At 39.4% G+C, this 26781-nt stretch overlaps 1 protein-coding gene across 14 annotated transcripts in view; it reads left to right on the top strand.

Annotated features, from left to right (window-relative positions):
• Positions 1-26781, top strand: part of LOC113942742 (SAM and SH3 domain-containing protein 1-like) — a 542445-nt gene that overhangs the window by 508361 nt on the left and 7303 nt on the right. For 7 of the 14 annotated variants that reach the window (XM_027633820.1, XM_027633810.1, XM_027633809.1 and 4 more), the window contains 9 exons: positions 1764-1896; positions 5947-6782; positions 10348-10419; positions 12811-12954; positions 15102-15237; positions 16119-16288; positions 17395-17604; positions 18325-18475; positions 21012-21125. In XM_027633820.1, coding sequence (XP_027489621.1) covers positions 1764-1896; positions 5947-6782; positions 10348-10419; positions 12811-12954; positions 15102-15237; positions 16119-16288; positions 17395-17604; positions 18325-18475; positions 21012-21125 — 1966 coding nt within the window. The other 7 variants (XM_027633815.1, XM_027633814.1, XM_027633813.1 and 4 more) reach the window with 5 other exon arrangements.

Here is a 26781-nt window from a genome sequence, read left to right as displayed (position 1 = left end):
CCCAAAGGAGAATTATTAATTACCTAGCCAGTTCGTACCCATAATAAATGCATTCATGCAATTCTTGGATGACAGAATGGCTATTTCTAGTGCCATATGTGATCCATTCGGTGTCCCTCCTTCTTTTGGAGTAACACAAGGTTTGTGGGAAATCAGTAATTGGTAGTACCCTTGCAGAAAGTTGTTGAAGTTTGCTGTGGTGTGGTTCTGTGGCCCTTGTGAGGTGCATGCCTGGGAGGTAGGCTTTTAGAGCTGCCCTGGCTCCATTAGGCACTGTTTGTGCTTTGAAAGTGTACCTGTGCAACTGGTAATTGGTGTCTTGCCCCATGGCATCTACCATTCTTACCACATCCTGATATTTCAGTGCACTAGAAAAGTAGAAAGCATTTTTATATTTGGCCTGTTTTATTCATCCACCAGAAAAGCAGACAGCATTTTTGCTGGGAAGAGAGTGTCTTTTTTTTTTTTCTTTTTTTCTTGGCTTGCATCTGTTGGGAATTTTTTTTTTTTAAAGTTTAATTAAGGAAAAGGCGAAAAAAAGGATGAGTGCACTGTGGAAACCCAGATAGCTGCTCTGACAGGAAGTTGCATGAGGGTTTTTAAAGCTGACCATTAGGAATGCGGCAAATTGGCTGGGACCGTGGGTGAAAACAGAGTTAGGTATACAATCCATACTGCACTCCAGCTGGAGCTTGTGCTGTGTGCAGGAATGTGCAGCAGTGCATGGTGCCAGGGTCGTCCTGGCCAAGTCGGAGAGCCCTGTTGGCCTCCTCTCCCCTTCCCTGCCCTTCCCCCCACCGCTTTCCACATTCTGAACTGATTAAAACAGAGGAAGTAGCACGTTGAATGTTGGATCTGGCTCGAAAATCGAAGTCGTCTTCTCGTTCACAAGGAATGGATTGTTTCAACTTGTTGTGTCACTGCTGCTGGAGAGAAGGGAATTTTTTTTTGTCTCTGTAATGTTTGATACTTGAGGGAAAACAGCTGGAACTGAGTATACTGGATCAGATGCAAAACGAAACGGGATGCTGGGGAATATGGACTGCACTGTATATCTGAAAAGGTCAGAGTTTTCCCTTGGTCAGTGCTGGAGGAATGCTCTGTCCATCTTAATTCCAGCCTCAAGAGTCTTCAGGAGGAGTGTAGGGAGCAGGGAGGAGGAAGGGAATATTTTGTAGTTGTGGCAGTTTGTGAGCGAGGCAGATGAGGTCTCCTCCTTCCTTTCCTTCCCATCCCTTTCTTGTGCTGCTGTTTTTGATTTTCTGGGAAGACTGGAGGGAAAAAAAAGAGAAGTCGTCAATGACAGAGCTTCGGTTTGGAGAAGCTGTTTATAACCAGGTTTAAACAGCAAGTTCTGAGATGCCAGACAGACCAGGGACTGACCTAAACCACAGGAGCATAACTGGTATGGTAAGAAGAGCCCTGGGAAAGAGCCCTGCCTGAAACGCACTGAGAGAGGACGTGGAAGTAGTTATTACACAATGCATGTGAAGAAAGACGAGGGCAGGAATGTATTTCAATGCCTAGGATCTTACGTTGCACAGATTTAGAAATCAAAATGGTATGTCATCCTTTCAGAAAAAGAAAAAGAAAAGAAAAGAAAACAAGAAAACCCTCAGTAATTTAAATATTTCTGTCTGACTGGGGCTGAAAATATAACATCAGTTACAGAGCTGCCTTGACAAACGCAGCAGATGAGCTAACTTGAAGGAGCAAGCCGTGGAACTACTACTTTATTAATATTCCCTTTGTTTCTTTGCCAGTCAAGAGAACAATCCGATGATGAAACAGAGGAATCGGTGAAGTTTAAGAGGTTGCACAAGCTGGTGAATTCTACTCGCAGAGTCAGGAAGAAACTCATAAGAGTTGAAGAAATGAAAAAACCCAGCACAGAAGGTAAAAAGCAATGTGCATATGGTTAAAACTGCATGTGTGAATGCATGTTTCTGTTGAGAGGGGACAGAAAGTAGAGGGCTGGGGGAGGGAGGGGTGGAGTGTTTATCCCTCCTCAAGTGGAGGGATGGTAGGAATGACTGCCTTGTCTCTTGTGCATGTCCTAAGTAATTGAATTTTTAAGACTGTGGAAGGAGGAAAGCGATAGCCTAGAATGTGGTTACTGCTGATCTGATATTCTCAGAGTAGCACTTGAGAGTCCCTCATTAAGAGATTAGAACTTGGTTTATGTTTTATGCCGCATGCTGGGGAGGGAATCCCCATGCTAGGAACAATTCCAGCCAGCTGCCCCACAGGCTCAGCAAGGACGTAAGTGGAGCCACCACCATACTGCTCCCTCTTCTGAGGCCTGGGATGGCACACAGGTGAAGTCCTTGCTCGTTTTGGGAGTGTAGCAGCAGTTGCACCACATGGCATCATCCTATGGCAAAAATACAGAAACTCTACCAGACATTCTTGTGGGATAGCAACTGCCTCGTGTAATACTGAATTCTACTTCTGGGGGAGCCTGCCTGCAATTTGGCTTTTGAATGAGACCTGTTCCCAACAGAGAGGGGGAGAGAAGGGAGGAGGAGGAGAAGGGTGGGAAAAGGGAAGTGGAGTTTAGCCCCTGGGAACACCATGCTGTAGAATTAACTCTGGATGACCTGTATCCATGTGTGAGCACTCAGATTAATGGAGCCTGATCCTGAGGAGCCTCTCTGCACAGCCCTGCTTGAGTCCTCACTGGACTTGTGGGCACCTTTCCATGCTGGTGGCTTTCTTGGCATGGCATCATATGCCAAATCCCTTCATCTTAGCAGTGAGCTGAGCCATATTATGATTCCTTCCTAGTGCATTTAAGGAGAACATGTGCATCTTGCATATGTGGCAGGAAGCTGCTGGCAGATTTATGATCTGGCCGGCATCTCTCCTACATTATGGATGGAGTTACTGGCTGGCATGAAAGGCACAGCCAGTCTAGAGCTCTGGAATGGGCAGATATGGTGATCTGAAAAGGTTTTGTCACCTCATAGGGTGAGCATAAAGCTGGGATACCATGGAAGTGAAAACATGGGGTTTGAGATGGGACAAACAAAACAGGACTATTTTTCCCCTGCTCTGAGTAAAGAAGGCCCCCAGAGAAGCCTGTCCTACCTCCTCCTTCTCTCTCTGGAAGTCTGGGAAAAGCTGCAGGGAGCAATCAGCTCGAGGCTCCAGGGGTACTAGCAGCTGCAGAAACAGGCAGCTGGGCATGCAGACACCTTCCTGCACTTGGACCAGACTTTCTTTTCAGCATATTAAGTATCTGTCTTGCTCTCTGTAGCCTCTTTTACAACGCCTCACCTCTTTATTTCCTCTTCTCCCTGAGTCTTTTCACTTAACTGTCCCAGTTCCCTTCAGGGCTTGTTTTTTTTTTCCCAATGAGTTTTTCCACCCCTGCCTTCAGCAGAAAAATCACTGAATTAACAATTGTATGCAAAAAATGTTTGCTCTTCTTCCTTCTTTCTCCACCTTCTGCCTGTCTTCTCTAACTCTAGGCTTCTCTGAATAAATTATCTGTAACTCTGAGTTTGTACTTTATCTACCACTCTGGATTGGCTCTTGGGAAACTCTGTAGAAAAACCAATTATTGCTAAATAACAACATGGATTACTTCTGAATAACTTCTGTGTAAGTAGAAGGCCCCTTAAGTAGCCAAGTCTACATCAGCAGTAGATACCTATGACGTTTTTTTCAGGAAATTCCACACCCAAGTTTCCATACGGCATATTAATAGTGCTTCATAAATGTTGTTCATCACAATCTCTCATAATGTAGGTCTGTATTCCCATTTGGATGTGTTAGAGGGCTCTGCACGACCACAAAAAATACAGTGGTCAGATTTGGGTATTGCTGTTTGGCCTTCCAAGTTGCCTGCAGTTGACTGGATCAGTTCTTGAGTTGTTTGCTGCTGTTCTCTGAATCTGTGTTATGATTCTGACGTAATGTGAAATTCTAGATGACTAGGTTTTGGGGAGTTGGCTATAATATTTGACTGAGTAATATCAGTAAAATTTAAATAAATTCATTAATGTTCAACAGCCTTTAGCAAAATGTAAGACTTGTTTTGAAAACTGGCATACAGTTTTCTAGAAGAAAGATTCTTCATAATCCTCCTCAAAAATTTCTTCAGAAAGAAGAACTTTACGAAACTTCCCTTATCTGTTCCTGTAGTTTTTAAAGAAAAGCACACTAGTCTCAGATCCTTGTCTTACATTTCTATTATTGACTCTGTTATCATACTAAATGTACATCTAGCTGATCTGATACTTACTAGAATTTGCCAGTATCTGAATCCTGTGTATTTTGTCTTAGTCTGCTCCTAGTGAGCTAAATAACTGAAACTTCCTAATTCCTGGGCACCATTCTTATATAGCACTTAAAAACACATCACATCTACATCTGTGTCATTATGGCTTTGTGTCATGGACTCACTCCAAATAACATCTGTTACAGTTTTGAAACACAATGCATATTCTACAAGCTGTTTAAAAACATATTTACTTAGTGGACTAAAATTGTTTATCAGCACATACTCGGTCTCAGGAGAATGTCTATTTTCTGTTTAAATTGAGAACTAGAGGGAGAAAAGAGAAAGCTGGACAGTCCAGGGAAAGTGGTGTAAAAACGAGACTCCAATCTACAGACCTACCCCGATACATTTCTCAAGAGTGAAAGTTTAATGTCAGATGTGATCCACTATCCCTTCAATGTCACAGTGATTTTAAGCTTGATAAAATAGCGTCTTAGATTTCAACAAATGTATGTCAAATATGTTTGTCAACAGAGTGAACTGAAGATGAGACAGTGATCCTGTACAGGGCAACTAATCTTTCATCATAAAAGGTGTCCCCTGTTATTGAATGAGCGAATTTAGTAAATCATAAGTATTTTGATAATTGTTAAATTTAACTCTGCTGTAAGACTGTAGAAGCAATCAAAGATGAAGCCAAAGTTAGATCACACAATAAATTTATTTTGGAAAGAAAGAAATACAATCACGTTTCTATGTGCATTTCTGATATATACCTATGAATGCTGTGAAATTTGTCAGGGAGACAGAGGAGGATGTGTACTTTTTTTTGACTCTTACCTTTTTACTGCATCTAATACCTGAGACTATAACTTGCTCAAAAGAAAACACCAGAGAAAAGTTTCCTATATGATAAATGTGAAAAGGAATTGCAAATTCAAGTCTTTTATTCTTCTCTTTCCACTCCAAAGAGGAAACCTGGCTATCTGCCCATCTCCAGTATTTGTGTTGCAAAATATTCCTGTTAAATATTTTCTGGAAAAATTTGGTGAACATCAAGTGTTTCTGTCATTACCAGGACACTGTTGAAATTGGCACACTTGCCATTTGACCTACTTTGTCTCTGCATTTGTTAAATAAATTCTGTGTGATTAAAACTGGTGTTTCTTACCCCATCAAAACCCCAGAATTTTTAATTTCATCCTGGAGCTCATCTCCATAACTTCATGCAAAAAATACTGCTTTCTGCAGCCACAGCAGCACTGGGTGTTGGAAAACTGGACCTGAGAGATACTTGTTTGGTTCTTAATACCTGGGTGTACTTCGACCTATTGTAGCTGAGCATCATATGCAAATATCAGATGAAAAACATGAGAAACAGATCCCAGTTCAGCTTTTAAGGGGTTCTTAGTGAGAGCATCTAAGTGGTCTTACTTAGCTGCAGATAAAAGAGAGAAACTTTAAATAATGATGAGTGTACTTACAGGATGTTGTTGTCTGTCTTGTGTTAACTCATCCCAGAACTCTCACTTCACAAATGGAAGGAACTGCTTCAGGTTTATCCACTCACAAATAACTTCTGAGCAACTTATATCAAGAATAGTTTTCTTACAATTTAAGTGGGTGATATCTTAAATAAATACAGTAAGACTCTACAGGGAAACATCTTAGAGAATTGTGAACAATGACATGCAATGTGCTGCTTTTCTACCATATAGGTGTGGAAGAGCACTCACTTGACAGCTCTCCTATACTGGATGACAGATCAGCACTTTACTCTGGAGTTCACAAGAAGCAATTCTACTTTGACGGTTCCTGTGAAAAGCAGCCAGAGGACGACTCCGACTCACTTACTACTTCTCCCTCATCCAGCAGTCTTGATATGTGGGGAGCTAACCGGAAGCTGGTGAAGACCTTCAGCAAAACGGATAGCCGTGGCCTTATCAAGCCTCCCAAGAAACTTGGGACATTTTTCTCTTACCCAGAAGAGGAGAAGTCCCAGAAAGTTTGCCGCTCCTTGACAGATGGAGAAATGAAGAAGAGCCTTGGCTCGCTGAGCCATGGGGTAAGTACAGAAAGCATTTGCTTTTATGACAGCAACAGGCACAAGCACCATCTTCTGGTGTCCCTGGAGGAGATTCAGAGTGTAAGGAAGCAGATCCGATTGAAGAAAATGGATACTAACTATTCCTGTTCCAGAGCTTTTCTTTGCCAGCGCCCTGCTAGGAAAGGAGCATCCCCCACAACTTGCGACCTGCAATTACTGCGGCACAAAACGAAAGGGGGTGGAAGTTGTGGCTTCCCAAACAGAAGGCTACGAGGGCGCACTTCTGTCAGCGAGTTCAATATTACCTATGTGGTGGAGAGAAGCCTGTACAGTCACCTCAACCTCTCACAGCTGGTGCGTCCCGTTACTGACAGGACCCTGAGCAAGGCCGACAAGCAGGACCTGAGGAGATGCCTGCTGGAGGAGGATGAGGAGGCCAAGAGGAAGTGGGCTGCCACAGTGGATCGCTGTACTAAAAGGGTTCTCTTGAGAATCCACCAAAAGTCTGTGAGTCAAAGAGTTGCCATGAAGGTGGTCTTTCAATTTCTGTGAGGTTGCAGTGAACATTTTCTGCTTTATACTTTTAACTAAAATGTAGTATTTCTGCTTTCCTTGCCGTTAGAAACCCTTAAGCACTGTAATGCAGCTGTAAGGGAAGAGCTTGATATCATCTTGTCAGAGAAGAGTTTTGTTGAATTGCAGCTTCTACATGTACAGAATTACTCGATGAGAGAGAGGAAATATGACAAAGTGCTGCTTTTTAGGTTCACCTAACACAGAAATAGAGATCACTGGTGAACAGAGGAGGTTTGAGGTACTATAAATGTGTTTGTTGTGATGCTTTCGGAGTTGGTACTTTCTTAACGGGATTCTGAGAGATGAACAAAATGTTCAGAGTATTAGAGCATTGATGTTCAACTGTACTCTATTTCTCTTCTGCTGTTACTGTCTTATATTGGCCCTCCCCTGCTCAGACTGCATCTCATGAGTTCACCCACCCACCCACTCCGTACTCTCTCTTACACCAAACAGCTGCAGAAAGACAGGGAGTTTGACATTAGGTAGTTACTGCCTTCCTGCTTGCTGTTCACCACCACCAGAAGTATCACTTCTGTTCTGTCAGTGGCTACTGTTCCTAGCATGGGATGAAGGTGGCACCTTCCTTCAGAGCGTTATGGAAAGGGAACAAGGGGTGGCCAAAGTAGGAAATTGTGCTTAAAATGGGAAATTAGGTGATTTGAACATTCCAGAGGGACCCAAAGCTGCTTCCTGATTATATGACCCAGTTTTGACTGTTCCGTTAACCATGATTCTGAGTTTCCTAGGAACTTGCCTTTGGTGCCAACCAGATCTCCAAAGCCACCTAGTCTGTTGTCTAGTTGATAATGATCCCTACTTCAGTGCATGGAAACAGCACTGCATCCGTAATGTTAAGCAAGATATTCCAGTGAACAATATAGTAGAAACAGCTTTTCCTGCAGAATAATAGATTTTTTTTTTGAGGCCTCTGCATCATTTCTTCAGGTATAAGGTACAAGAATCACAGCTTTGGTCTCCTTGAATAACCTGTGGGAGATGAGCAAGCCCTCATGGTTCACTTTTTGCTCTTTGGCCACAAAATATATAGATGTTTGTTCTACCCAATACCAGGAACATTCTCTCTTGGCAGCTTAACTATTTTTTCTGCATTGACTGCTTGTCCCGCCCCTCACGGGGTGCTGTTTATTGTACTCAGAAGACACTGTTTTCCCATAAAGATATTACGATGATAAGAGAAGCCTTACTTGTCCTTCTGTGGACTGAATAATAGGGTTATTTTGGAAAAAAGAGCATACTTGTATGTTCTAGAGATGCCCCATAAATAAAAATACCCTCTAAAACTGCCTTTGTAAATACAGATGATAGAAACAAGCTTTTCAGTTCTTCTAATAAGTTAGTCTCGTCTTGCTGTAGTAATTTCATTATGAAAACCAACTGGAGTGACCTTTACTTATTCATGGAGATACAGCTGGAGAAGAAATGGATAGCGTTTTGTTGTTGTGGAGGAACTCCTCAGTCAACTGCTTCTCCAGCCTTGTTTGAATCTAATAAGTATTGGAGACATGCTACTCTTACTAACTTTTTCAATACACTTCTTTCTGAAACCTCGAATAGCTGGCAGACTTCAACTAATGATGTTCCTTCCTAAAAACACTTAATTTTTTGTTTGCTGCAACCTCAGGGAAATTGCAATGCCTATGTATTCAGTGGAATTGGTCACTCTGTCTTTCCTTGCCATTCATTTTTGTCATTTATATTTGTTTCAGTGACCTGGACATGCATGAAATTTTCAAATTGCATCAGTTTTTCTTTTCTCCCAAAATGATAATACTTTTGATTGCATGGCCATTCCATTGAATATCCCTCTCCTCATCCACAGACCTTTTGTTTAGTGCAGTATTACCGGGTTCGCTACTGGAATCTGAAAGCAGAAGTTAAATTTTAAATGTATGGGGAGGTCCACAGTGAAACAATAAGCATCCTTAATATGGTACATTTACTCAGAAGCTTTTAACCAACAGTCATTTTGCTTTCCAAGAAGACTTCTTTAGGAGGAGCTCTGACAGGCAAGTTTGCTCAGAGCAGTTCCAGATGTCCTCTTTTCGTTGCTGGGATTACCATGTGCTGTAGGATTAGTTATAACAGTCCTTCACAGAAGAACCAAATTACTACTAGCTAAACATGCTGTGCTTTAGAAACTGATCATATTGCTTGTGGTTGGTCTCAAATGTTTTCCAAAAACAATTTTTAAAACCTGTGCCATAGTCACATTGCCTTCTGGAAAAAAACACTTAGAAAAATTCTACATCACAACACTGTCTTTAATGTATATGAGGCCTAGGCAAAACTGGCTTTGAGTTGTGATAGAGTTGTGGTGGTTGCAGAAACTGTCATCCAAGCATGTTTGGTGTAAGCAACACCCAATATAGAAGCTAGAAAATAAAATTTTTTAAAAACTACTAATATGTGTGCTTATCAGGGGTGAACAGGGCAGGAAGAATGTTTACTTTATTAGAATTGTTATAATTGTCCATTAAGTAGCACAGTTTATAGAACTTACTTCTTCCTCAGAGAGGAAGCTGGTAGTTCGCAGGTGGTGGGTCTTCACTGACTCACCGTCCTTTGTAGTTCTGATCCGATGCCGATTTGATTCTTCAAGTGTCTTTGAAGTTAAGTTATTGTGTTGGGCAGTTCAGGCCCTAAGAACTTAGAGAGTTCACAAGTGTTGAGCTTCTGCCTCCTGTTTGTCTCAACTGTAACTCTGAAGAGAATACCTGTAATAGACATCTGCCTGTCTTCAAAACCACTCTCAGAGCCTAGAGTTGAAGTTGTGCAAGTGAATTGTGATTGCCATACCTTCATCCTGGATTGTCCTGTGAGACCTCTTGACAGGGCCAGTTACTTGAATACTATGCAGCCAGTTGTTCACTACTCAGGTTTTATTATCTTTTGGATTGCAAAGCAAAAGCTGGAAGCACCTAATCTGGAATCAGGACTTGCTGAATCTCTGGGGACACAATGCTTATGGTTAGCGGGGCTGGTTTTTCTCTTCTCTTACCAAGGGCTTACCCCACTAGGCTTCCAGCAATTCCCTATATTTCAGTGCAGATGCAACCTGTGCAGCTATTCCCAGAAGGTAGGTTATTCAACACTTTAAAAGATTGGTGGTTCTCTGTTTCAGTGCTACTGTGGAGCATACATATGAAGGCAGATGGGAGTGCTGAAGTGGAGTTGCCAGCACCTTGGAAAACTTGATTCAGCAGTTTCCTCAGACCAAAAAGTCTTTTTTTCTTTTTGAAGAGTAGGCAATAGGTGACTCAACAGCAGCAGACCTTAGGCCAAGGAGTTGTCTCTGGAAAACACAAACTGCTTTACAATGGATTTCTTGATTTATAATCTCTCATCCCTTTGTTTGTTTGTTTGTTTCCATTTTTGCAGACATTTGTGTTTTAATTGGTGTTCTCCAAATCACAGATGTTCTGAGTGAGCTAGTCATTGTGATAAAACTGTATCTATCCTTGTTTTTTTGCAGAGAACCTGTAGCTTTGGAGGATTTGACTTGACAAACCGTTCCCTTCATATCGGAAACAGTTCTGACCAAATGGTGAGTTTAAGAAGGTGCAGATTTGAAATAGCATAAAATGAAATGCACAGTCAAGCTATAATAGACTGAAGTGTAATTTAGGTTTGTAATAATAGTTTGGGGATCCAAGAAAACAGAGTATCTTTGTTAACCTCAAACTTCCTTAGCTTTGAGAATAACATACCCACCCATATCCATGTGTATATAAGTATTTATATAGCATATGTGTAAAGAGGCAGGAACAAGTGACCAAAGTGCAGATCTGGGGGCAAATCTGTGGGCTGTTTTTAAGTGTGACTTCCTCAGAGCATCACCCAAGGCAAAACATATGATTGCTATACTTTCTCAGTAAAAATATTTACTCTTTGGGATGATGAGGCAAACTTTCATTCACTGAAGATCCGCAAGTTATTTGCATGGAAGTCATTATGTAAGAGATTTATTATTTGTTTTCTCATTGTATCTAAGAGCTCTGGAGTAGACCAGGATCTCATTGTGCTGGGTGATGCGCAACTGATCTCAGAGCATTTTTGTGTTTAAAAAAAACCAAAACATCTCCCCTGAGAATTAATTCCATTTTATGTTACTCATGTTGATCCCAGTGTTACTGTTGGTCGGCCTGCAGCCAAAAATGACAGAACAGAAATGAGCCAGAACATTATATCAAATGAAATTGCCAACATATTTTTTCCTTTTGCCCATATATGTTTTTCTTTTCTGTTTCAACATTGGATCTGATAGTTTCTCTGTGCACTTAAATCAAAATTAAATTGTGAAACATTTTGTATGCCAGCATTATGTTATTTTTTATGTCAGCTGGGTCTTTTGGGCTTGTTTTTTTGTTTTCTTTTTAATTTTTTAATATCAAAAATAACCGTAATTTGGCTAAATCTGTGGGTGGTTATTTTACTCATCAGTTTTCACCTCAGTAAAAATGTTAACTTCTGGTCTTAGTATTTATCTTTAAACAGAGATACTTGTTTTGTTCAGATTGCTTTTAACATAAGAAAGCGTGAAGTCTAGGTGTTACATTTTTCCCTATGAGTATCAGTAGTGGGTGAGATGCAGTGTATCAGAATAATATATGCAGATCAAAGAGGTTTTCTCCTTGAAAACATTTAAGTCTATTAAGTGGAAGGTTTTTTCCAAAATGATAAGGCAAAGAGCTGTTCTTAATTTCTGGTAAAAGACAAAATTCCCAAAGAAGTTGTAATCACAAACAACTTGTAAAGGGAAAAATACCGCATTGTCAGAAATGAAGTATCAGTTGAATTTCAGAGAAACTTTTTGTGAGAATATTAGTAAGATAGAAAACATACATAAATTTAGAGGGGGAAAAAAAGAGAGAAATCTGTTATGTGGAATATAATGTCCATTTATTTTAGGGTTTTCTGTCTTCATGTATCTAAATTGAATCAAGTCAGAGACCAAATTCAGTAGAAAATCTCTTTGACCAGATGGTTTTTGTCCTTTTTTGTGCTCTGACTTTTTATGCATCTTTGCCAATGGAGGGTTCTAGGGATAGGTCTAAGAGAGCTGCCTTGCTATGGTTCCTGAAACAGAGTAGAATGAAAGATCATTTTTAGCATGCTGCCTGGACAATCTGAATAAGGGCTGAATCGTACAAGTAAGTTTGGCAAAATGTCTTCTGATCCAAGCTAAGTGTGTGCTTGTGCCATAAGTAAATGCTCAATATCTTAAGCTGGTTTCGAAAAGGTTAAATGCATTCAAAGCAGCTGGTCTTTGTCATCCACTATATATGGACCAGCTAATTTAGTTCTTCAATACCCTGTAGTATGCCTTAAGAATAGCTGTGCAAGTATAACCTACCATGGTTGATGGATTTGGTAGCTTTTTTGTGGTGGTATTTTGGTTTAGTTTTTTTATAAACAGCCTGCAGTAAAACCACAGAGGTTAATGGAATGCCTGCTGAAAATAAAAAGTAAATTTGGGTAGCCAAATATAAGTATCCATATATATATATATACGCATATAGATATATATTTGGCTAGGATCTCAGAGGTACCTTTAGTCTTGTTAAGCCCTTTGAAGTATTGATCAGCGTGAGCCACAACTACTGCTGTGTGTCCTGTCAGGACAGGCTTAGCCTGAGACGATGTGGCTTTCTATCAGGTCAAATACTTACCTGAAACTCAGGGATAAAGGCATCCTAACAGACCCTGACACATCTATACACAGTACTTTCATGAAAAGGTTACAAATCAGGCCTTAAGAGTAAGTTACAGTGGACTGCTACAGTGGTTTGCACAAGGTCTCAACAGTAAATTTGGAGCAGTTGACAGGACACCATGCTGCCGTCCTGTGTCTGCCAGGATACCTCTGCAATAACTGTGACTGAGGAAAAAAGTGGCTCTTCTATTTTATAGGCTTAAGCCATGTTTTATTTTGCAGGGCAAAGAAGGAGACTTCGTTTATAAAGAAGTGATCAAATCACCCTCTGCTTCCCGTATATCTCTGGGCAAAAAGGTGAAGTCTGTAAAAGAAACCATGAAGAAAAGGATGTCTAAAAAATACAGCAGCTCTCTGTCTGAGCAGGTATGTAGAGTCTGCAGTAGAATCCACTTAATAATGCAGAAGTGATAATCAGTATTGATTTCCATGCATCAAGGCATCTCTGAAGAAATTTCTAACAAGACTATATGGTATGGCTTATTCCTGTGTTCTTATAAAATCCCGCACTGTGAAATGGCTTCCTATAGATGCCAATACCATGGAAAATGCATTTTCAGATTTTCATTTAAGTAGCTTGTCAGCAGAAGTCTGTCATTGATGACATCGCACATCTCACTATTTCCATTTCTTTCTTATTGTATTTTGTTAAGGGAACCCGTCTGTGACACAGGGTCACAGTAATACATTTAATCTGCAATTTACACTTCAGTTTAAATTCCCAGCATAACTTCACATATGCAGCTCCTCTCTGCTATTACAGATCTTTCGTCCATCATTGCTTGCCCTCTGCAGCAGCCCATTAAAACAGAGACACAATCTAGTCAGAAAGGGGTATCCCACAGAAGATTTTCCTGTTATTCTTTTATTACAGTTTTTTATAGCTTATTCTTAGAGGCAAACCTGAAGTACATTAGTTTTAAATTAGGCTTTGAATTTCACTGGCCTAGAAACAATTGCCTTTTGGTATACTTTGGATTCCTTGCTTTACTGGACTGTCAGATATCTTCGGCATTTGTTTAAAACTAGTCTTGCCTCTTGCAATGTATAAGAAATAGGTTCGAAAGCCTCAGGGAAAGCAGAGCTCTTCCTGGTTAACATCGCCCCCAAGCGGGCTCCTGCCGGCTGGGTCGCGGGGGGTGCTTGCAGTCATAGAGAATTGGGAATGGAAAGGAGGTTGGAGTCAAGCCCTGCCAGATCTACCTTTTGGTATTAATGCAAAGCCTTAGTGCCTGTAAAAAGAGAAGTTTGTAACATTCAGAGTAACAACCCTAAACTGAAGAATCTGGAGACAGTGTAGAGAGGCAGAAACATGGCCAGTTTTGTGCCATGCTTTGCAATATTAAAATCCCTTTCCTGCAGAATTGATAGCCATTCTTATTCATAATCGGGGGCACTGCTACAGTTGTGGTTATTTAATTTAAACTTACAATTAAAATACTTTAACATCTAACGTGATTTGATATCGATAAGAAGATGCTTGCTGTCTGACTGAACTTACCGTGCCCCTCTGCAAAGTCTGTCAAAAAAGAAGGGATCCTTTGAAAAATTGGTTTACAGTGATTTAGCAATACTTCTGCTCTATCTCTCTCTCTAAGATTGACTTGACCTCTGAAGTCATATGCTGGGGTGAGTTTTTTCCTAATGATTCTGCAGCATGCAAATAATAGCGTTCATCTAAAGTTTTATGACCACACGTCTCCACAAAAATTCTTGTATGCAAGCTACAGTTCTTTTGTTTTCAAAATTTATGGCACAGTCGTTTTAGAGTATTTGTAACTTTCAGGCATCAAACTGTGTGCTGGTATCTCTTTCTGCATTCAAAAGAGAACCAAGCAAAATTGTGCTGACCACAAATATCCGCTGCTTTGTTTTAACTGTGCTTTATTGAGGCTGACAGAATTTCAATTAGGAAATACCCTTTTTGATTTTTTGTAATGGTTGACTGAATGAAAACAGAAATTGCCTCACCTATTGCACATGTAGCAAAATCATTTTATATTTATGCATTTATGTTTATGAATATTTGTACCGTGCACAGGCTGCATTTTCTGGCTAATTTTTTTTTCTTGTAGGTAAATGAGCAGTGTTATCAACAATTCACTTCAAAAAGAAATATTGCTGCACATCTCACTTGCTTGTCTGATTTGTGTTCATCTTTGTACAAAATCCTGTTTCTGAAAGCTGAATTTGGCACTAGCTGTTTTGCAACTACTACTGGCAAAAAAATATCATGTGTCATGAAAATCTTTGAATTGGGAGTTTTATGTAGTGTTTCTTTCTTCTTACAATGCTAGCTTTTCCAGACTGAATTGTTTGCTCCCATCACCACTGCTTTGCCTAATAAAGTGGGGTTTTTACCACAGTTGAGTACTGCTAAATAAGTAGATGGGGGGTTTCAACCTGTCTGGTAAAGAGCAGGAAAACAGGATCTTTTTCCTTGGAGATGAACAAGAAGCTCCCATCAGTGCCTATGTTCATTTACCAAACTGAAATGGTTCAATCCCTTTCAGGAGTCCAGCCCTGGGGTCATTCCAGGTTCTCCGCAGTCGCCACCACCAGACAGTGACTCCCTGGACAAACCCAAGCTGAAAGCCGGTGGCTCAGTAGAAAGCCTGAGGAGTTCCTTAAGCGGTCAGAGCTCAATGAGTAAGTTCAGTTGTAATTGTATTGCTCCATATCTGTGGCTTCAGGGAGCAGAGATCTCCACAGTAAGCAGAATCACAGGAAGTCAAAGCGGAAACAGTGGTTAAAAAGTAGAAAGGCTGATGGTTAGTCATTAAGGGTTTACAAAGAACTGTAACCTCTTTGGTGCAGAGACTATTTTTTTTGCTTTGTGTTTATGCGGAGCCCTGAAAAAGTGAAATCCAACTTTCTGTCTGTGTTTGCTGTGTCCTGCTGTTATAATATAAATATTATAATATAAACATAATATAATAACGTGCCTGTTTACTGCTGGCCAAGAATCGTAATTCTCACTTCAAGTGAGAAATTTCCTGGGCACTCCTGGCGGGCTTCCCACCCTCCCTCTAGAGAAACCTTGAGGTTCTCTCATTAAATAGTTAAAGGAAGCGTAAGTAGTATTTAAAACCTCTTGGGTTAAGATTATCTCTACATGAAACAGAGCTTAAATGGAACACAGATGATGTAAACTTGCTACAGTATTCACCAAAATTCAGGGCGTGAGAGGGATTCTGTAACCCTCGTGTAGGAGCTTGTTTTCATCACACCACTATGTTTTTTTTGTAAGCAAAACTTCCCAGAAAGATGACATTCCTGTGACATACCGTAGATGAGACACTAGTTAAACAGCTTCTCAGTTAAATATCGAGGAGCTGAATTCAGGAAAACAGGAGTGCAGAGTAGATTAACTAACTGTCCCATCACATGTGTGTATAAAAAATAGCAGTATTTAAGGACTTTTAACTTTGATTATCATATTTTCTGGAAAGAAGACCTGTTTTCTATCTTACTTCTGTTTCTGAAGCTTCTTCAGAAGGTTTTTTTGTGATACTGTGTGTCTCACACAGGTGGTCAGACAGTGAGCACAACAGATTCCTCAACCAGCAACAGGGAGAGTGTGAAATCAGAAGATGGTGATGATGAAGAGCCTCCTTACAGAGGACCTTTTTGTGGAAGAGCCAGGGTTCACACTGATTTTACTCCAAGTCCTTATGATACAGATTCTCTGAAGCTCAAGGTACTAGCTGTGTCTGTTTTTAGGGGGTCAAACATTTATTTTGCTAAAATTCTAAATTAAAAGCTCTTTGCAAGTACTATAGAATTCTTAATCTTGTTACAAATCTATATGTGTTTTTTGAAGCCCTTTAACATGTCTTACACGTTTAAGACTTGCTTATATAGCAATTACAGAATTGTAGCAAAATGTTATAGAACATACGTACTGGTGTTTTTCCACGTCTAGGGAAAGACACTTGTGTCTTTAGTTTTGGGAAAAATAAAAATGTGCCATGAATTCATTTCCCTTTTACAATGATTTTACTTGAAAGACTGGAAAAATACTTTGTCTGCCACAGTGAAATAATCCTCAATGGAAAAATTTTCAAAACCCTTGGAAGAAATGTCCATGCACCTGCACATAGTGTCTCTTAAAGGCATTTGGGTTAATGTAACTTGGTTTGAGTTAATTTTGAAATACTTTGCCAACAGAGTGGTTATCCATCTTTAATTTTTTCTTGATATCAGCTTTGATTATTTTCAGTGGTACTGTATTCAGTTCAAACTATCTTACTCCTTACATTCATTACTTAAAATTCCAATGGCAGCTAATTCCTATTAAAGCAGATGTATCCAAGGTAATCTCTTTAGGCATACAAAAATGATTTTGTGTCCATTTCTTTGTTATGGTCTGGGGCACATTAGGAAAAGCAACATTGTTGCACAGTTCCTTCTGCATAAGCCTCCTTTGCTCAGGAGATCTGAGATGAAGTTATGCCCATATACACTGAGCATTCTTATTTGCACCAGTTTCGGATAGTTGCATAGCTTAGAGACATTTGTACAAAACAGCAGTGATGCTCTACAGAAGTGTCAGCAGGTTGGAGAATCTGGACGGTAGGGATCCATTCCAGGTTCTTTTGTTGACTTGTTCTGTGGTCGAAGTCATGTCACTTAATTCCCTTTTCTTCCACTTGTAAAACAAGTATAAGCAGACATTTTTGCAAGAGCTTTGAAAACTAAAGAGTGTTGTCCGTTCCATGTACATAGAAATCCAGGTGGGTGTGTTTGCTTAAATATCTATCAGAAAGCATGCTTAAAAGGCTTTCTTACTTCTTTGGTCTGTAGAAGGGTGACATCATTGATATCATCAGCAAACCCCCCATGGGCACTTGGATGGGCCTGCTGAACAACAAAGTTGGCACTTTCAAATTTATCTATGTGGATGTGTTAAATGAAGAGGAAGAGAAGCCAAAGCGGCCCACCAGAAGACGTCGAAAAAGCAGACCACCCCAGCCCAAGTCAGTTGAGGATCTCTTGGATCGCATCAACTTAAAGGTCCAAATTCTCTCTCTTTCTATTTACCCTTCAGTTTTGCTTAGGGGAGGGGGGGCCACACCTTTTGAGTTGTTAGTTTAGAAAGTTGCACAAAAGACTCATAATCCTAAGGCTTGTGACACCACTTAGCAGAATCAGATCTTAGCTGCAGAGTGAAAATAGCTGAGGCCGGGCAGAACTGCCTGTCAGGCTTGACGAAGTGCCTCAGGCTGCAAGTCATGTACTCAGAGACTGTAAATCGTTGCATAGTATGGCCGCTAGCTAACACTCCAGAGACAAGCAAAATGTGTAAAATAACAATGGTTATCCTGTCTTTAAAGAGGACAGGTTTTTTCTACGTTTCTGTTCAGAAGTGCTAGGGATAGATTGATGTGGCTGTCATTCACCCTTCGTACTTCTCCCCTCTTGCAGAGCCATGCCATACTGTGTGTTCAGGTAGCATTGATACCCAGACCATCTAATATAGTGCATTTCAAATACAAAAATATGTGCAGCATTCTAGTTCTACCACGGCTACTTTTCTGAACTCTGAGCACTGTTTATACAAGTTATAACACTATAATTTTGATGCTGTGCACTGTTTTGCATTTGCTTAACTACTGCCTTTTTGCTGATTGCAAAAATCTTATCTAGTATCTTTATTGACAAAATAAATTGAATGAATTTGTTGTCTTACAGCTCTTCTCTTGTTTTTCCCCTCTTTTTTTTCCATTTGTGCAGGAGCACATGCCCACTTTTCTATTCAATGGTTATGAAGATCTGGATACCTTTAAGCTTTTAGAAGAAGAAGATTTGGATGAACTGAACATCCGAGATCCTGAGCACAGAGCTGTTCTTCTCACAGCAGTGGAACTTCTACAGGAATATGATAGTATGTGAGATGTTTGAGGTTTTCTGTTTTACTAGAGCTCTGCCAAGAACCTTGTGAACCCCTTAAAACAGAAAACTGGTTCCAGGATTTTGATCCCTTTTTTTTATCTAATGTAGTTATTTCCATGGTAACCCCATGTAACATGCTAGATTTTTGAGGAGTGACTTAAGATTTGCTTTAGTTCTTCCCAAATTCTTCTGTTCATGTAAGCCCTGCCACCCAACTTACTCAATTAATATCAAGTGTACAATACATAATGCTTTAGAATACTGATGTTCAAGAACAAATCATGAGATAACCTACTCAAAAGAAGAGTCTGACACATAGAGAATAGGAAAGAAGAAATCTTCAGACTAGAGGGACGAGATTAAGATTATCAAGGGTAGGAAAAAATTCAAAGCCCAGAGAGTTGTGGAGAAGTGTAATGTGAATTAATTTTACCTGCACATACATATGGTTCTTGGGACTGTGAATTGCAGGATTGTACAGGTAGCTTCAGGTTGTATATATGACAAAACAGTGATTTTCAAAGGAAGCAAATATATCAGTCAAGTGCAAAGAGTGAAAGACAGTGACCCACATATCTAACGTGCAGCAGTGCAATTTTGCCCACTGTACACGTGATCTCAGGCAAATGGTTGCAAAGATAAGGAAAAGTGGAGTAAGCCATAGCAGTCGAATTCAAGGGTGTCTTTGCTGCACAGCAATAAGCGGAACCTAGTTACAGCAACCTAAGGCAGTGCTGAATTTCCCCTTCATCCCCAAGTGTCAGCAGAATATTAGTATCCACCGAGCAGAATCAGCAGAATGGATTGTGTGAGGGCTTTCTCAGCTGCTTCTGTGCAAATTCCTGTGTTTTATCTTAAACTGCCATAGCAGCAGTTTAAACAACTGCTTGTTAAGTGGGCAATGCTTAATTCAATTATAGTGATGTGTAATTAGTATCTTTAGACAGTGCTGTGTGGCCCGAGTTCTCAGTGACATGTAGCTTTCTTGTTCATTTCCCAGAGAGTCATCTGCTCTTTCTTTGCTCTTCTCTACCCCCACAATTAAGCCACAGTTGCAAAATAAGGTTCTTTTCACTAATATCAGAGTGGGTTTTTGTCACCCTACGTGAGCTTCTCTTCATTATTTGCAGACCTATTTAGAATGCTTACTTCCCTGAAGAAATAATTTTTTCAAGGCCCTTCAATTTTGGTTTGAAAACTTGAAGATGTGGTGGTTGGAAAGTACAAATTCCAACTCCAAGTCAGGGTGATGAGGAGAAAGAGAAGTGGGAACCAGACAGCTCTAACCTGGGAGAGACAACAGTACATAGTTCCACCGCATAATTACCTATCATGTGCTGAGAGTAGGAATTGGAATAATCATTTCTGACATTTCATTGCTGGTATAAAAACCCACAGCATAAACTGTATCCTTGCATCATGAGGTTGGTTTTCTGTATCTTCAGCTCCAGATTTAGCTTCTTTACAAAATATGATTTCTGACAACACATTCTGAGTAAATTCCTGTAATCCAGTCTATGCAGCCTGAGTGGACCACACTTGAGTGTTGTCTTTTTGCATAGACCAAGGAAGGAAGGAATTGATACCACTAGTCTCTTCCATGTCCCTTCGTCCTTTGTTAGGGGACAGTATCTAATGTACCAGACCCACTCCTGATCCTTCCTCTGGGTCTTCTGAAAGGTAATTCAGAATTCGGATTTTTTTCTTTTTTACTTGAGTTGGTTCTTTGCAGTGTTTTTTTCTTCTTTTTTGGGGTTTGGGGTTTTTTTTAAGTCTTAGAAAGAACTTTTACAGCATCATTTTAAGTAAATTTCCGTGGTTTTAAGTTGTGCACGTGAATTCCATTCTGCTTTATTATGTACCATGCTGCTCCCTCACACTCTTGCTGAAGCTGTTGCTTAATCATTTACCAAACAGGATGAATGTTTCCAGCATTTGTGATGGCTTTTCCTAATGCTCACTCTTTTATAAAACAGTAGTCTTATACAATTAATACAACAGGAAAGATCATAGAATTACTTAGGTTGATAAAGACCTTTAGGATCATCAAGTCCAACCTAGTCCACTGCTAAACCATGTCCCTAAGTGCCACATCTACACACTGTTTAAATACCTCCAATGATGATGACTCAGCCACTGCCCTAGACAACCTTTTCTAGTGCCTGACCACCTTTTCAGTGAAGAAAGTTTTCTTAGTTCACAAACTAAACTTCTCCTGATAAAACTTGAAGCTGTTTCCTCTTGTCCCATCACTTGTTTCTTGGGAGAAGAGACCAACCTTCACCTGGCTACAGGCTTCTTTCAGGTAGTCATAGAGGGCATTAAGGTCACACTTGAACCTCCTTTTCTCTAGGCTAAACAACCTTAGCCCCCTCAACCACTCCTCATAAGACTTGTGCTCCAGAACCTTCACCAGCTCCATTGCCCTTCTCTGGGCACACGAAATAGTGGTGTTTGAAATGGAAAGTTGAGAAGTTCAGTCACATTTCCTGTTTGTCTGTTTTTCACTGTATTCTCACATCCTCTAGGTAACAGCGACCAGTCAGGATCTCAGGAGAAACTTCTCATTGAAGGCCAAGGCCTAACCGGATGCTCTCCTCGGGATTCTGGCTGCTACGAAAGCAGTGAAAACCTGGAGAATGGTAATGGTGACAGCAATGAGCCTTAAAATTCCTTCAGTCTTTTTTTTCAGTAGATAACTTCATATACTTCTCCTCCTGTTCCTAGCTAACACAAGCTACTTCACACTTGACTTTCTGCTTTGCTCTGATTACCTCTTTCCCTCTTGACTTGAGCCACTGGTTTTCAGTGCTACTGTTTCTAATTTATTTATTTGCATAAACAAAGGAAACAGATCACATTTCACAAATAGTCTTTCTTTTGTGATCTTAGGGCAACAGGCACTCTCACTACCATTCCCTGCCTTCTCCACTCCCAGTCATATTCTCATGCCACTGTGCCTCTTGAGACTTGCACTACTTGCACACCAATAGCCCTTGTCTAAGGGATCACCAATGGAGAAGTCTCTGAACTCTGCAGAGATTAGGAGGATTTTTTTCTGTTAAGAAAAATGTTCTCTATTTTAGGCCATATTTTTGTGTTTGCTTAGGTTGCATGTTGCATCCTCCTCTGATCAGAATCCAACTGCAGGAATTTAGGACTTCTTAGTGTATGAATACTAGAAAGTTAATTAATTGAGAAGTTGGCAGGGAAATAAACGAAAAGAAAAAATTGCTAATGATATCAGTTCCCTTTGCCTTATCCTGCATCAGTAAAAGGTGATGCATTGAAAAATTACTAAGGCAGGTGATAATAGAGATTTTTTTTGTCTGTTCTGAAAAAACAGAGCATGCTTTACTTGAGAGATGGTCTAAATTTGTCATTAGGGATGAAATATTAAAAGAGAAAATACTGGTTTGAGTTTGGCATCATCGCTCCAAGCATTTGAGCCATGGTTTGGCCTCAGACTGCCTGGTTGCATCACCAACATCCAGCATAAATAGGAAACCAAGAACAGAATAAATAGATACTGTATGCCCCTTATGGTGACTATTTTTCCAATTTAAAATATGAGCTAAAGATCTTTCTCTTAGTATGTGCATTTTCTGTCAGTCTACCACTCAAAAATAACAATTTATTGAAGAAAATCAGAATTTGCTTTGAAGCTGAATGCCTGAAATCAACAATATACTAAATTCCTGAAAGCAGGGAGTTCTTTTTCTTGAATACGAATCCACATCCAGTAGGCATGCTGGAATAGAATCATAGCTAAATATACACTGTATGTGACAATTTCCTTTCATTTTTGTCTCTAAGTTCTATCATAATGATAGCTGTAACACTGAAGTTAAAGTGCTGCCTGTACATTTTCCTCATTTTAACAGTATAATAAAACCTTTAGAAAGCAATTGGCATTGCCTGTCTGCTTAGATACTTACATTTAAACTAATATTCCTGTCTGAGTTTTCTAGAACATGAAATGCTGATGATTTTTATATTACTTTTTATGAATGGCTTGCTGCATTTCTGCATCGTTTTTGCTCACATGTATTTAGTACTTGTTTTGAAAACCATAATGAAAAGAACATTTGATATTGGATTCATTCAGAGATTTTGTCAAGGCTAGTTTATCTGAAATCTGCTCCACCTTGTTTGCAAGGTTCATGGACCACAGTTGTTCATATGCATGTTGTTTTCAAAATACATTGTGTTCTCATCTTTTAAAATAAGGATAGTAATTTGTCTGGTATAAACATCATAATGTGCAGATCAGCACTTCATAAAGGGCAAATGCATTCTGAGAAGGAACTGATCTTCAGATTTTCTGGGGAATTTTTATACATAATATTTTGATGACTCCTGTAGTGTCTGGTTTGGGGCTGATACTGGATCTTTTGATATCAATTCGAGATTTCAGAGCAACTCTTATATTTTGGCTAGAAAATTGTTTGCTACGTACTATAGCAGTGGTCCACATGTATGTTTTGTAAGTACTTCTCTTGGTCCCACTGCAAAAAAATTTGGGTATTCTCTTAGGTATCCACAGTGTACTTACAGCAGCATTGTGGTTTTATTTCAGTTCACAGAAAGTAAGAAACATACAGTTTGTGACCTATCCTGTCTTAGACAAGAAGAACCTCAGAGCAGAAAGCAACCATCTATGATCGGACAATTAGTCCATATAGAAACAAGGCAGAGAGAGCAAGCTGTCCTTTAAACATCTGACAGTGGTGCAGTTATTGGGCTTGTTTTGCATGCAGACGTCAACAGTCTCGGCTTCATTTGGAAACCACATTGAAAATCTGGTTTTCACAGGACCAGACAAAAGCAGATAGCTACAGAACAGAATAGGAACAGAGCAAGCATATTTGATGCTTCCCAGGACATTCTTGGGGAATTCATCATTTAAGAACTTCAAAATTTGAGTACTCTTTCCTGGCATTCATCCATTTTTCTGAAACTTTTTATGAACATCCCTTGTCTTCCATAGAACCTCCGTACCTAACAGTGTCTGTGTATGACTTCTGTCATACTCCTTCCAAAGTCATCTCTTTTCTAGTCTGAGAAGGCCTACTAATTATTCCCTATAGGTCATTCATGTCCCTGGTCATGCCTGGCTTCTTTGAAGCTTTACTTGTGCTGTATAACTTTTCTAAGGGACATGAAGAGATGAGAATTGCACGTGCAATGCACAGAGCTGAATGAGCAGACAAACCACGGCTTTAAGGGCATTCTCTGACTTGTTCAGAAACTGAGGCCCAGATTTCCACAGTACCAGGCAGGCATCCTAAGCACTTAAACATTCAGTCCTAATTAGTCAGAAAAGGAAGCAACAAAACAGGTGGCCACATTGCCTAATGTAATGTGCACTTCTACTAGATTGTAATCAATAGAAAAAGCAATGAGGCTACTATTGTCTAATGTGCCATCATCTTTGTTGTGTCAACAGACCTGTTTGAAATGCACCCAAAATACAGCCACAGAAAGTAATGTCAAAATGAAGTTAATAAAATCTGGATTTGGGCAAGCCACTGAATGCATTCTGTGTCTGGTTTTGCATACGTAAATTTCTGAGGACTGTCTTCCATATGGAAAAAGAAGTACTAAGAGAAACACTGAAAATTTTTTGCTATAGCTGTGCTACCTCTAGAAATTGAGGGCTCTAGAATATTCCCCAAGATAGTCTCTTTTCTTCTGAGGCAGATGATGACAAGGAATTTAAAAGTTCCATGTCTGTAATCTAATAATAAGTATCATGAGAGGTGGACAGTGCTTTGTCTAGCAAAAACTGCACCGTAACATTAAATAGAAGAGTTAAAGTATTCACCATAGCTTGAACTGAACCTGGAAATAATACAAACTTTTCATTCATTTTATGCAAGTTCCACCTTAGTAATCTTAGTTTTTACCCAATCACCTGTGTCCTTCTGCACACATTTAAATCAGAGATGCCACCGTGGTTAACAGCACTATGAAAGGCATTAGACTGCTTAACTGTACTGGGGGTTCATAAGACTGAGATATTATGAAAAATCCTAGCATTAAAAATGTGTTTTAAACCTTACTAACTATACACTTTAACTCTTGTAGTTTGTTTTCTTCTTTTTTTCCCAAGGTAGGGAATGTTACATTACTGGATGTTATTTATATAACTCTCCACTTTATGAAAACAACTTAAAAATATGTTTTGAAGTCTGTTTTCAGAAAATACTACCTTCCTTTCTTAGTTTCACAGAAGCATAATGAAGTTATACCTGGCAGTCAGGAGGGGGGAAGGAACAGATGGAAAAAGAGAAATCACAGCTGCCCTCCTGATACTGCTCTTGACTTAAGTCTACATAAAAGAAATTACATTCTCAACCAGTGGCCTCTGTACAAAGCAGTAGCATTGAACCAGCAGTATCTTTTGAACCATTCTGAAGCAGGGAGCTTTAAGATTGCATGTTTGATTATATATGTTATAGACAAAATGTTTTGAACTTCAATTCTAACCTCATTTGTATTTTTATGCATAACAGGGGTAGAATGAACTAAAGATTTGATTTTACTTTCAGAAAATTTTGCTTTCTCATTTTTCTTGGTTTTTTCTTCTTCCTTTTCCTGTTACCCATTTCTTCTTTTCTGCCTTTACACAGACATACCCCATTTTTGATGAAATGCAATGCTGTTTACTAGATATCCTTATGGCTTCAGTAAGAGCTTATATTGCACAGGAGTAGCATTTCTCACAATTTTTATTTCAATGTCGAGGTTCCTGTGTGGGTTTTCCTTAAACCGGTGTAACCTCTGGTTAGTATTTCAGATTGAAAAGAAGGTACATGGATTTTGTTATGTGAACATTGACAGCAAACCCTGGACAATAGGGTGAATTACTGCACAGGTCAGACATGTGCTGGCAAATATAAATAATGGAAAGAGAACACTTCTTTCCATGCTCATAACATATTGACATTAGTGCCTGAAGGCACTAAAAAATGAATATAACATTTCTTACGCATATCTTTTTAATGTGATTTCAAGTTATTTTCAGAAGGCAGTGGCCAAGCTCCTTGGAAAGATGCAGACAGAGAGGTCTCTCTGCTAGTTCTCTGAGCTACCTGAACTCAAGGTAGTAGCGAGGGGGCCAACTTCAATGTGGGATGTGTCTCTTTTAGCACTTTGTGGAAATGGTAATATTTACTTTGAGTTGAACTGCGAATCATACAGCTTCTGAGAAAGGAGTTCCTGTGTGCTCACGTTCATCCTTGTAGGCACACCTTGATTTTAGATACAGTAACCTTTTTTGATGGGAGGGTTTTCCTTATCTCTTCCTAAATGTAACCTCCATTTTCTTTTCTAGTTTTCTGGATACTTTGTTTTTTAGACTCTTTGAGCACAGTAAGATGCAAGAGAATGCAAGCTATTTCTTTTTTAGGTTAAACAGGTTCTTTCATTCATATGCAAGGCAAGCAGTGTATATTATTCAAAACCCAAGCACTGAACTTCTTTCAGGATAACGCTTTGAAGGCAAGCTGCATGAGAAGAAAACATCTATTGCTTATTGCTTAAAAATACACTAGATTACTTTAGTTCTGATGCAGTAAGCAAACCCTCTCAGATTTCTAAAATGATCAGGTCTTTTAATTGGCAGCAGTTGGTTGCCTTTTATTACAGACTTTTGATATCATTTAGCCAAATCTTTTGGTTTGAGGTTTTGGCTGTTTGGATTTTTTCTTTTCCATTGGAAAAAGAAATTTTGAGCTTTATCTCTCTCTCTCTCTCTTTCTCTCTATCTGTCCATCTATCTGTCTATCTATCTATCTATCTATGTATCCTGATTTTAGAAAGCTTACTGTACATGGGGGAAAGTATCCCTGTCACCCTGAAAACAATAACTGTTCAGGATGTGCTGTTATTCTCAGAGGTCATTGGCTTTGAGACAAATTTACTTCTGTCTTGTTAAAAAGAAACAAACATCTATATAATATTTGATAAAAGACCTTGTATTTCAAGTAATGAATACTCTAGTAAACACAGTCCCTTTGATCAGGATTTTTCTGTCAAGCAGAGTTGGTAGACTTCACTGTTTAAAATCAGTGGTGTTTATCTCATAAAAATATAAAATAAAGCTTACAAAGAACATGTGGTTCATATTGACATCTTAAGTGTTTATAAAAAACCACCAAATCTCTAAGACCTTCCACTTTGATAACACACATGACATGAGACATGTGACATGAGACTAACGCTGATATTAGTCACACTTGAAACTCCCTTCTGAAACATTTCTCCATCTCATAAGATCTTTTTCTATAAAAC

The sequence above is a fragment of the Corapipo altera genome, unplaced genomic scaffold (genome assembly GCF_003945725.1).
Source record: "Corapipo altera isolate COAL_440 unplaced genomic scaffold, ASM394572v1 2b, whole genome shotgun sequence".
In the NCBI taxonomy this organism is placed as follows: domain Eukaryota; kingdom Metazoa; phylum Chordata; class Aves; order Passeriformes; family Pipridae; genus Corapipo; species Corapipo altera.
The sequence above is the reverse complement of the archived record's forward strand: the minus strand, read 5'-3'. Positions and strand labels throughout refer to the sequence as shown.